The 12,972-nt window shown below is 39.6% G+C and overlaps 1 protein-coding gene across 2 annotated transcripts in view; it reads right to left on the reverse strand.

Moving 5' to 3' along the window:
- The window catches only part of tbc1d12b (TBC1 domain family, member 12b), an 89,919-nt gene that overhangs the window by 3,333 nt on the left and 73,614 nt on the right, over positions 1-12,972 (reverse strand). For both annotated transcript variants that reach the window (XM_068002469.1, XM_068002470.1), the window contains 7 exons: positions 12,783-12,889; positions 11,632-11,712; positions 8,398-8,492; positions 6,580-6,651; positions 4,190-4,318; positions 2,444-2,553; positions 1,893-2,151 (listed from right to left, as the gene is read on the reverse strand). In XM_068002469.1, the coding sequence (XP_067858570.1) occupies positions 1,893-2,151; positions 2,444-2,553; positions 4,190-4,318; positions 6,580-6,651; positions 8,398-8,492; positions 11,632-11,712; positions 12,783-12,889 (853 nt within the window). The remainder of the gene's footprint in view (positions 1-1,892; positions 2,152-2,443; positions 2,554-4,189; positions 4,319-6,579; positions 6,652-8,397; positions 8,493-11,631; positions 11,713-12,782; positions 12,890-12,972) is intronic.

The raw sequence follows: 12,972 nt of genomic DNA on the forward strand, positions 1-12,972 counted from the left end.
TCCACCAATGCCTCAATTTTAAAAGTCTCATCCTCGTGTTCAAATCCCTCCATGGTCTCGCCCCTCCCTAGCTCTGTAACCTCCTCCAGCCCTACAACCCTCCAAGAACTATGGGTTCCTCCAACTCTGGCTTCTTGTCTATCCCCCACCGTTGGCGGCCGTGCATTCCGCTGTCTCGGCCCCTCTCTCCTCCTTTAAAATGCTCCTTAAAAATACTCTTTGACCATACTTTTAATCACCTGCCTTAACATACTAATATCTCCTTCTTTGGCTTGATGTCAGTTTTTGTTTGATAACACTCCTGTGAACTGCTTTGGAACGTTTTGCTACATTAAAAGGCACTATATAAATGCAAGCTGTTGTAACTACATTGTTTAAACTGGAAGAACACCTTGGAGAGAGGTGCAAATTCACCTCAGGCTGGAAAGACAAAATCCCCTCAAACCTTTCACCCCCTATTTTGCTTTAAATAATCATAATTTTCATGATCTTGCTATTTCAATTAACTAGAGTCTCATAACATCACAAATTCTGAAACTTCCTACCACATTACATTTTTTCCCCATGGGATTAAAAATTCTGAGTAAATCCTCTGTAGCGCTCATCACTCATCCCACTTTTTTTCCCTTTATTCCACCCTGCCTTCTCTATTTCTTAGATTATCACCTTCTAATAATCCAATTATTGAAATTACTTAATCACTCTTGCTTCTCCTCCCAAATGTACAATTACAGTATCCTACTCTCTAATGCACCTCATCAAGCTTCTCTTTTCCCATAGGTTTTACCCAAAGGCCCCATAGCTGGAATGTCATTTCCATCTTTATTCAGCACACGCCCTATTACTGCTGCTATTACTCATGTCCAAATGATTAGTCTCAGATAGGACTGAAGATTAATCAAGTGACTAATGTACAGAAGGACTGCTCTTAACCCATAATGAACAATGGCGCCTGTAGTACACCATATGCATGAGACACCAAGAGTGAGCACGCACACACCTAGATACACACACTACAAAATGTCCTCTTAAATTAATAGAACAGATTTGATTATTAGGTCTATGGAGGAGTTAAAATGCCATAAGCTATAAACTGAAGAACATGGATAAGAACCATAAGAGAGCCTGAGTCTGTGGCAGCCTGAAAATTATAGCATGGGAAGAGATTGCCTGTCTCATTAACGTCAATCACAAATGAAGCAAGAACATATAATGTGACTCTCATTACTGCTCAAAACTTGAGTTTGATCCATAATCATTATGGGCCTTGAGTATAGTAATTATGTCCAATAATTTAGGGAAGGAAATCAGGGCTACATCATTCCATTCATTGTACTCAGTCTTGAAAACCTCCCAAGATTTTGTGAATACATCCATAAACATACAAGATTACAAGCAAGATGGTTGTGAGCTATGAAAGCAGAAAGCATAGACACAAGTTAGATGAAAATACAATGAGAAACGTTTCATTATTGAACTGCTGCATAGTATTTAAGGGGCTATTACTTCACAGGAAAAGTGATAAATGTTGCCAACATATAAAGGCTAAAAACATTTTTTTTAATCTTCACTTGCAAATTCAGAAGGCTTTAACACCTGTGCAAAACACCTGTTGTTGTCAGTTACAAAATCCTACACAAGCAGAAAGCAAGCTAAAAATCAGTTTTAAAAAAAAAATTCCCAAATCTCTCCATTTCAGAGAACACACTAGATTATATTTCAAAGCAGTAACAGATTTTGTGATTGAGAATATGATATGGTGACCGCTGATTGCTTTGAAACATATCAAAGCCAGTGTTGCTGAAATAAAGATCTTCACATATCAAGCATTTTCCACATTAATTATACATTCTTTAAACACTTAATACTCAGTTAAAGATGCATTTACTCACCTGTGTCCATTTTTTGTTACTGCCATGCATCTGAACAGTAGTGATGCATGCAAAAAGCTTTTCTGATGTTATGTCTTCAGGCAGTTTGGTAAGGAATTGAGCTATATGAATAAAGTCCATTTGCACTAAAATGTCCTCATACAACTTGAGGATGCCCAATGCTGTCCGAAAAAGGAACTCTTCTCCATCACGGCAAAAGACATCCCAGACTCGACAAGCCAGATCCAGGGGCAGTGACTTGCTATAGAGTGTGAATATCCTGCAATTTGAAGAATACAACAATCAAAAAGGACTGTGTAGTTCAGTGGCTGCTGTAGCCATGCACAATTCAAACAAGTACTACGATGCAGTCCGTACTCTTACCAATTATATATACTCGTGCAAGGAATGGGGTATAATCTGCCGATCAGTTTTAATGAACTATTTCAAAAGGTTAAACACATACTCTGGATATCAATCTAACAACAAGTATACTACACACTGACCCTAAACTGCAAAATTTTCATTCTTACTGAAAATTCAACATCCAAGCAAATGATTATTGCACTTACCAGTCTATAAGGTAGATATCTGGAGTCAAATTATTTTTCATGAAGTGTGCAAAAAGTTTTGGGAGATTTTCCTCAAAAAACACTTCAAATGATGCAAAATATTTCAGCATCTGAGGAGAAGAATATTTGTTCAATAGTTCTTTAAGATTTCAGTTGTTGAAGTTAAGAATATTTTAAAAACCTGACAACCAATTTTAACAGTTTCATGATTTAAAAAGTTATTGCTTTTTAATGATTTGTCTCAAAAGGAACACTCCAGCTGTGGCTCACAAAAATCAAATTTTGAACCTTTTTCTGTATTTGACTTAAATCCGATTAAAATTGGGGTGATTACGGCCAAACTACAGTACACAAAAACACACCGACATAATAATGCTGGATACCAGTTTCATTGTTAAGCTGAGTTGACCTGAGCAGTTACCATAATGACATATTGTACCTCCCAGTGGGCAGTCCATTTCATTAAAAGAAAAGACTGCTCCATTGGGAGAGTAGTGCACAATCATATGGTTCACATACACGATATTTATGAATGTTTCCTGGAGTATTCCTTTGATTTCTTTTCTTCAGTTTTCTCCCTCTGTCCCATGGTGTTCCCTCATTTATGAAGTACCGTTCCACAGGTCCCGTCAGACCTGCAGCCTTGCCCAATTTTCATTGGAACCTAGACCTTGAGTGTGTTGTCATGTTACTTGACTTCTAGGAGGGATTACATCCAAGTCCAATCTGACCTCACTTGAAGTTCACACACATACTTTCCAAGAGAGATCATGAATTAGCAAACAAGAGCAGTAAAACCTGATTTTGTTCCCCTCTCTAGCCCAAGGATGCAGAGGTCATTATAGCATCCCCATTTTTTTGCCATGACCAACATCTGCTAACTCGAGGATAGACCACGGAATGAACTGGGAACGTTCTGATCCATATGGTTCATTACTACACTGTCATATACTCAGATACTGAGTCTCAGAGTCCATGTTCCACTAATTTAAGGATTTTTTGCTCACCCATTTTTATCATTTGAGTTCTCCTGCATTCCAATTCCCCGCCCGCCCCCTCAGAAATCACCCTGCCTTCACAGAACACCTAGTACACAAATTAAGTTGTAAAATGGTGCGTTCATTAATATTTGGGTGCCATGTTCAATGCATGCTTTGCCATGGTACAGGAGGATGTGAGATTGTAGGTGGGATTTCCCCATGCTGTGCACCCCCTGATCAAGTCAGCAGGAGTAATGAGCCACAAGGGTTAACATCCATCCTTCCACAGAGGGGGAGCAAAAGCAGAAAAAGACAAGTACATGCACCATGTTGTGGCTCCACAGCAGAGAAGTGAGAGCAGGCTTTTCCAACCAATTATGTCATGAATGTCATATGTAATAAATTTTCAACCTTGGTGTTGTTTGACCTCTCTGCCGGACTCCAGTACTTGACCATTTATAAGACCTTCGCTGAAATGTGAGAATGGAAGAGGAATGGTGCAACTTTAACAAAAAGGGATGGGCACCAACGCTTAAAATGTCACTTTAAACTGACAACTGTGTACTTTACATTTGTTAAGATTCTATGGCTTAAACAGTCATTTTTTCTACAGCACATCTGAAACAAACCAAATGCCAGTGTTATGGACCAGATGTCAGTGATTCCACAGTTGGTTTGAGGTAGCACTAACCCTTCCATAGGCAACAAAAATAGCATCATGTAATATCATCCGTTTCAAAATATCTGTGCACTGCAATATCCTTACCATGCCATGATCCACACGGAAAAATGCCAGCTGACAGGGTTTGTTCAATAGGTTGGCAAAAGCTATGAAAGCATCTGCTTCTTCCAAATTAAGGATAAGCACTGCAGCAACAAAGGACATTCCTTGGACCTGCAGGAAACAGCATGTTTATGACAAATTGCTTTATTGAAATTTAATGATCAACTGATGATCTGGCTTCCACACTGCCGAGTCAGAACGTGTAGAATTTCATGCAGTCACTTTTCTTTCTTTTTACCAAAGATTTTAACACCTCCTGCATTTCCCTTTGCAGTTTTGCCAATTGCAAACTACAAAGTAGTTTAGAATCTGTTCCAGCAACAGGGAGCCAAGAAGCCAGTTTTCTCCAACCTTGAGGAACAAAATTGAAGTAACAGATTGGAGGGAGGTAATCATCACGCATGGTCACAGGGAATATCTCAGCTATAACTAGCAACAGCACTGGCTATTACAGAGCGTAGGCTTCCTAACGATCCTGTCAAAGGAACCACTCACCTGCCACTCATGACTCTTAGGTGCACCTGCATTCTAATCAACACTCCTTGCTAGTCCAAATGGGAAATCGGTGGCTGTGAAGTGGCAGCGTGGCTCTTTATCCTTCATGTTTGAGAGAAACGAGTAAGTTTCCCCAGTGTGGTTCTGTACCTGAGGGCTATTTAAACTAATAATGATTTCCATAACATCTAAAACCATCCAGTTTACTACATGCAACGTATGACTGAGTGTCTGAGGGATTAATTACACATTACTGCAGTTTGCTGTGTGTCTGACTGCTGGAATCTGATTTTGTTTCTGACCCTGCTTTGAGAGGTTGGCCACCACTTGCATAGCTTTTCTACACCTCCCAAAAACGATGGTATTGGGCAGAGTGGTGGAAGACCAAGTCCTTCAGATTCAAAATTTGCCTGTAGACTACCGTAATGTAAATAAGCCCTGACAGAATTAAATGTTGGGCCAGCAAATACTGAGTTATCTTGAGTGATGAATAAATCAAGTCAACAACTATGTAGAAATGGTAAATCTTTATGTTGTTAATCCACCTCTGCCTTCAGTTACAAAATGTTCATTTCTTTGGCTTGGTGTTGACCTGATCTCTCAGGGTAACAAGTGAAGACGACACTTTCTCCTGCTGATGAAACTCTCTTCCAAACAATGTTTGTCGTTGGAACTCTATCCCCACCCACAGAAGTTTAAATGCAGAACTAATCACCACTTTAATCAGAGCTGGAGATCAGAATTAATAAAAATGAGAAAAAGAAACATGCTCAGGTCTAATAAACGCTGCAAGATGGCAGGTCTTGCTCGAGCTGGGAATTAAAATGTAGCTGACCTGAAAGGAAATAAAATTAAAAACTGAATACTCTGTCCACTCTTCAGTATAGTGTACAGCGTTTTGTGTTGTCACAGGAAGTGTTGTTGGAGAAATACTACTTTTGTTTAGCCACGCGTACTCAGCAAAATTAACCAGTTTCTTGATTTATCATCGGCCTCAGCTTACCATAGTTTTCTTCAGGGTATGATAGTGTAATGGTTGTGGTAACAGACCAGCAACCCAGAGGTGGAGAGTTCAAATCCTACCATAGCAAATTGTCATATTAATTTTAATAAATCTGACAATTTGTGGGCTGGCATCAGAAAAATTGACCGTGAAAGCTGCCAGATTATTGTAATGTCCTTAAGGGAAGGGAACTTGCACCCCTACCTGGTCTGACCTACACTCTAGTCCCATATTACATGGTTGACTCTTAATGCCCTCATGGCAAAAAGGAATGGCAGTAACTGTCATCCATATTACAAAAACAAACATTTAAAAAAAGTTCTGCCTATCAAAAGATTCATCACACATGCGAGTTTACAATATCTACTTTGGACGTCAAGGGGGAAGTATTGTTACATCCCCTGGGTAATGCTATCATACGAGAAGATGCACGTTAACTCCAGACATAAGAAACATAGGTTCCTTTATAAGGAGCTGACCACAACCGCTTACTGGAGCAGGTGATGCCACTAAACTCGAGAAGGTAAACCATAAACTTGTAACAAGCGGTCTCACTGTTCTACTGGGAAGGTTCTAGCCTACATAAATAGCAGATATAAGGAAGCCTTAGTGGACCATAATAATCAGGCACAAAGGTTTATAATAGCCATGGACTAGAGAGCAGAAATATCAAAATCTTTACAGTTTTATTAGTCTGAATTTAGATATTACAAAACCTATTTTACAATTTTCGTGCCTGTGTTATGTCCTCGGAATATAAAACATATGTACATCAATATAACTGTAATTAGCAAATAGGAGAATGACTTACAAACAGTTACGGTCTACAAACCAAATTTTACAAATACGTTATTGTAAAATGACAAATACTTACATATCCAACATCAGGCCTGTAGCAGGTATATGCCCCAAGGATACTGTGCAAGAGATCATGATATGGTCCACCCTTAAAATATAAACACATGACTTTCAGATCTTAATATGAATTACAAAAAAACAATTAGAATTAACACGTTTCCTTTTTCACAGTAACATCGCCCCCCACCCCACCCACAAACTGGCTGATTCTGTCCTCCCTGATGGCTGGCTCATGCCTTAATCACCCTATCCCCACGGATTCGAATTCCCCTTCCTCAGCAACCTCCCCCCACCCCTGCAGCAATTAGCACCTCCCGATGTCATTGAGGATTTCTCAGCCAGAGACGCACACCCTCCTATACCTCTCTCTTGCATTCCTTCTCCTCTACCCTACCCTACCTGACCCCACCCCTTCCCTATCTCTGCTCCTCTATCTCCCCCCCCCCCCCTCCCTCCTCACTGCTTGACCTGAAAAATAATTCAAATTGGTCTTGACTATCAATGTGCAAAGCCACAGGAGATTGGCTAGTTATACAATACAGATGTTGAGAAATGCAGCTAACCTGCCAGTCAAATGGCAGCTGATAAAAGTTTGTAAGGCTTAACTTAAAACAATGATAAACCTAATATGAATATTAAAGGGTATGCGAAGCGAGGAGTGTGGGTTTTAACTAGGTGGCTTATGTGAGAAAAACACTGGCAAAGACTTGAAGGGCCAAATGGCCCGTTTTTGTGCTGCAACATCCCGATTGATACAGCGATTGTTCTTTTGCTGTGTGGACACATTTCATAAATTGGCACACTCAGTTGCCAATTCACCATCACAATAACGGCTCTCTCTTTGAATGTGGTTTAACTGTTCCATTGGCTTTTGCCATTTTGTGATGTCAGTTTAAGTGCACGTCTTTCAAATTCAAAAATATCACAACCAAAACCTTTTCGTAAAAAAACCCCAAAGAATTGCAATTAACATTGTTTGAATTTAAGGTGCCTAGAATTAACCCTTAATCAAAGGCTGGCAATGGAGAGAGTGCTCTTCTCTTTCATTTTCCCTAGGGCCAGGAATATGCAATTACAAGCCTTCGTCCACAGGATTATTATTCGCAGCTTAAACAGGAAAAAAAAGATGCTTAAATTACAGAATCAATGATTTTTTTTGATTTTATAAGCGAGATAACAATAGTTAACCTTGATCTAAAGAGGAATCACCGTTGTGAGCTATTTTGACCATTTTATAAAAATCATGTCTAAATGTACACAGAAAATGCTGGAGAAGCTCAGCAAGTCAGGCAGCATCTGTGGAGAAAGAAACTGAGTTAACGTTTCAGGTCAAAGACCTTTCGTCAGAACTGGAAGATGTTGAGAGTTAAAGTTTTTGAGCAAGTACAGAGCCAGGAGCAAGGTGTGTGGGGGGGGGGGGGGGGGGGAAGAGAAGGGAAGAACAAAAAGGTGATGGTTAGAGGGCACGAGTGATTAAATGACAAAAGGGATGATGGTGCATGGCAAGGAAGGTGGTAATGGGACAGGTTGAGAAACAAAAGATTGATCAGGAGTAGCTGTAAATGGCAGCAGCAGAACCATTACCAGCACTAGCTGACCAAAAAAAAGGGAGCAGTGGTTATGATCTGAAGTTATTGAAATCAATGTTGAGTATGGAAGGTTGTAAAGTGCCTAAACGAAAGATGAGGTGCTGTTCCTCGAGCTTACGTTGAGAGCTTCATTGGAACAGTGTAAGAGGCCGAGGACACAGGTCAGAGTAGGAGTGGGAAGGGGAATTAAAATGGCAAGCGACCGCAGGTCAGGGTCATGCAGAGCTCTAAGTAAAATTGCAAACCTTTTGGAAAATGAAGAGAGAAGGGAATGTACGGGAGATGTCCAGCTTTATCAGTTCAAGACTGGCCTCTCGGTCAGCCCCTGATGCTCCAGGTTCTAGAAAATCAATAACAGTAACAAATCATTACTGGAAAGTGCAACATGATCTTGAGTCTACATTGTGTCTGCACTGACAATAGAATGGATTTTTTGAGATGGAATTTTTCCAAACCAAGTTAGTCAAAAATGCGTCGGCTGCCTATTTTATTTACATAATCTTATACCGTGTGCGCAATTTACCTAGACTACTGTGAATTATTTTTGTATTTATGGTAATTATGCTACAAGGAAACATAAAAGCTATGATTTTCATTCAGCACTGTGAAAGGCAAGAATCACAAGCTCATACAAAACAATGTTTTCAATTGTAAAATTGCACAAATGCTCTACGTGCATCTCATATCAGAAAGCAAGATAAAGGATACAGATAGAAAAATGTACTTAGGTTACAACTTTATATTTCACTTCCAGGCATTTATTTGCTTTAGGTCATGTCTCCAGCATCTGCCACATGGAAACTTCACACCCACAGTAGATGGAACACTACTTCTGGTTTTTACCAGAACATGCATTTACTAAAACCAGCCTAAAATTTACCTAACAGCACACACAGAATTACAGATTATTCTGTGATTACCTTTCATTTTGCATTTGCTGCCATGCATCAGAGGAAGGTGCAAGAGTGTGACACTTCACAGAAGATGCCCTCTAAGACGCTCATAAAACTACAATCACCAGATTAGCCAGTATGACATTCACACACAATCAAGAACTGGGCAATAATGCTTCACCACCCACAGTTCCAATCATACATCAAAACAGTATCACTTGTCTTCAAAATTGAAGAAATCCTTTGTAATCATAGATTTTTTTTTAACTCAATAGCTTAGATCATTAAAAGACAGGCATAACAATGTTACATTATGGTACACAGAATACAGAAACCATTTAATGAGGAAGCTCGGCCAGCATTTGACTTTACCACACATGGGTGTTAAATATCACTCAATCACTACTTGGTTATAAAAAAAATGAGCATCAAGTGAGTTGGACCATGCAGGCAGAGCACGGGGGATGGTGGGGAAGGGAGGGGATCAGTACAAACAGTTTGAAGAGCTTTTGGTAAAATGCCGGATGTACTGATCATTGATCTTTTTTGGTTTGGTCTGATTTAATCTATTTTAACATTTAAAACGTGCTTCCAATATATTTCTTTTACATTGATCACAGGTGTTGAGGTGTAAAAACTGAAATAATAAATAAGATAGTGGAGAACAAAGTTTATCTATTGTATACATTGATGCACAGTACATTTGTAACAAAGTTTTGAAAACAAAAATTTTACTTCAAGCAACTTTCCAGCACTTGGCTACTTTGTTATCTAAATTTGAGTAAAAATATTCATAGATCTTAAACAGTGTAACATCAGGAAAGGTGGAAAAGGCTGCTAGGAAACACTGCATCAGTTCCCACATGCACAATGGTGCCTTGATGGATCAGCAGGAGTTATTAGCAGCTCTTCTACTTCTAATTAAGATGTGGAGATGCCGGTGATGGACTGGGGTTGACAATTGTAAACAATTTTACAACACCAAGTTATAGTCCTTGTGAATTTAAAATAAAATTGCTGGAGGCCTGAGGAAGGAGAAAATCTCCGAAAGCTTGTGAATTTAAAATAAAATTGCTGGACTATAACTTGGTGTTGTAAAATTGTTTACAACTTCTAATTAAAACATTATTTAGCATTTTTTGATGCTAAGATTGCAATAATAGCAATTCTCTCACCAACAGCTAAATAATGCACAAGCTCCAGCCAGTAAAAAGTTGATAAGAAGCTTCAACTATAAAAGCTCAATGTTGTACTTGTTTTGTTTTGCAGCTTGAAAACCAACATTAAATGTCGACACCCAAATTAGTCATCCGCTCTATGGCCTCTGGTCATGTGGTGCGAGTAGAAGCTATTCTTGCACGAAGGATCTTAGCCAACAATGGTTCCCAAGATGCTCTATGGTTTGGATAGCTTCTACACAGTCTCACCTCAGGCTATACTTCCTCTTCCCTTTATGTAGCAGGTGGTTGCAGTGACCATATGAAGTTCTCATGCGGTTCACGGTGACCCATATTTTACATGGTGTGGTGAAGCCAGCGGTTGAGCCACGGGGTCCACGATCAGGCCCTGATTCTTGATCCCACTGGTTTCCCACATCCTCCGCCACTTGTCTTTAGGTGAGAGTTCCATGGTTGTGTGTGTTTTGGCCGCTAACTAGAAGCAGTCCCTGAACTTAATCTCTGGAACTTCTGGAGATCTTCATTAATGGGCAGATCTGAGTTTGCTAGGGGCCGGTTGCATTCTCTGATCAGTGCTGCTTTTCTTCTGAGAGGTGGTGGTGGCAAGATGTGTGCAAGGACAGGAAGCCAGACAGTGTTGGTTTCAGCACTCCTGTGATAATTCTCAAAGCGGTGTTCAGTTGCATATCAACAAGATTTGTATGTGCACTTCCTGCCCATGCTGTACTGAAACATCATGATCCATAATTACTGGGGACATATTACTTGAAGAAAAAGTGTGCGCGCTTGGATGGATGGTGCACAGGTTTCAGCTGTTACCACAGAAGCACTCAAGGTTCATTTAGTTTCCAAAGATTATACAAGTTTTTCACCTTGAATAATTTAAATTTTTTCCCTGAATATTTTGAAAAGCAAAATATGAAACATGAATACCATCCACGTTTGTAGTTCAAGCTGAATGAAATGTTAAGCTTTAAAAGCCAAATTGTAATTTGCATAGCAGTTTTAACCACATTGGTGACTTTTTGAAAGCTCACACTTATTTTGCATTCAAAAATACTGCACAGTGAAAGCAGATGGCGTAAGGAGGCTTCCAACATCTGTAATAGAAGCATTTTCAATGGATAGCGAGTGGGGTAGTCTGATTGGATCACCAGCGCACAAATAAGAGAATGACAGTTGCAGATTTAAGCTATCAAAGGCCTAGTAAAGGAGAATAAAATGACCAGGGCACAGAAATAGTAAATCACAAGTGGTAGAGTAGAAGTGTCACCATTTCAGCATGGAGCACTGATAAAGACAGACCTGCAATATTTCAAGGAGGCAACAGTGAAGAGGACTGCTTTGTTTTTCTGCATTGATAATTTAGTGATTTTTTCCATGTGAGGTCATTAAAAGCCAAATTTACCTTCAGTTTCATTTTCTGATCCAATCTCACTGAAGCTTTTCCATCGCTCCTTAGCTCTAGACAGGAAGATTTCATAAAGCTCTATGAAATGGAAAAACACTATAAACAATTAAGGCAATTTTAAAACAAGTTTCTTTCTACCCCTTCCAACATGGAGTCAACTTGATTCTGGGCATCTAACAAAGCCACTCCATAACTTGTCACTACGAAGTGTGTGACTGGGAAGCCATGGCCCTCCATTCAGTGTCTCCCCAGTAGTACAGCTGAAATCAGGAACTAATCACATGAGGAATTGTGGGCACAAACTCAATTTTCTGTTCCTTTCTGCTTGCCATTTCAGTTAAAAGGTCTGTATATTGTGTTGAAGAAAATGGTAGATCACTTTCAGACCTAGTTTAGTGTAAAAGCTTAATTTCCTAATCGTCACTGGACCCAATGCTATTTATAAACAAGCTAAAATTAGATTTAGTTCAGTTGTAATCATTAGTGGATTATTATATTCCTACTGCCACCCCAACTGAGATCCACTGACATTAGTGGATTATATGCTGCACAACCATATCATGTAACACTGATATGACTGACAGCAAATTTACTCCTTTCTTGATTAACCTTACACACAAATACCTGCAGACATAGTAACATAGTCATTATCTTGTGCCAGTCAGTATTGGTTATCAAAAAACTGACAACACTTCAATCAATAATCTCAAACTATAATAGGTCAGTGGGTTAATGAGCTCCCCCATAGGGCACTGAGCCATACAATCTCAGGTTTGATCTTTATCTGCACTGACATAGTGGATCTCAGTTGGGGTGGCGGTAGGAATATTATAATTGGCTTCAGTTCCCTGGAATTATTGGGGATATCAATCAGCAAGAGTTCCTTTTCCTGGTCTAAATTCAGTGACATCTGCTGAAATAAACTAAGGCCATTCAGTTAGACCTGTGGTGTCACTCGCAGTTGAATAGCCTGTTGGCACTCACCAACTAGGCTCACCTAAGCAGAAAGGTCTCTTGGCAGGTACTGGAGGGCTGCTAGAATAGTGCATTTGTTAGAATGTTTCTGAAGCTGAACATTTTTCCTTCCTTTCCCCTAACAGTCATCTTAACAAAATCAAGTAATTTATGTAGATTCATAGTGTACATACCATGAGTAATATTCAGTTCATTACCAACAGCCAAGCTCCATACTTTCCCTCGAACACTTGGGGGAATACCCTGCCACCACAGTTCACGCACCTTCCGTGTATTTCGACTAAGTATGAGAAACAAAAAGGAAGGCAGTATCACAGATATGCACAACTATCTCAATTAAAAAGGTAGCTGCTTTTCACCAGT

This window comes from Heptranchias perlo, chromosome 21 (genome assembly GCF_035084215.1).
Source record: "Heptranchias perlo isolate sHepPer1 chromosome 21, sHepPer1.hap1, whole genome shotgun sequence".
NCBI lineage: Eukaryota > Metazoa > Chordata > Chondrichthyes > Hexanchiformes > Hexanchidae > Heptranchias > Heptranchias perlo.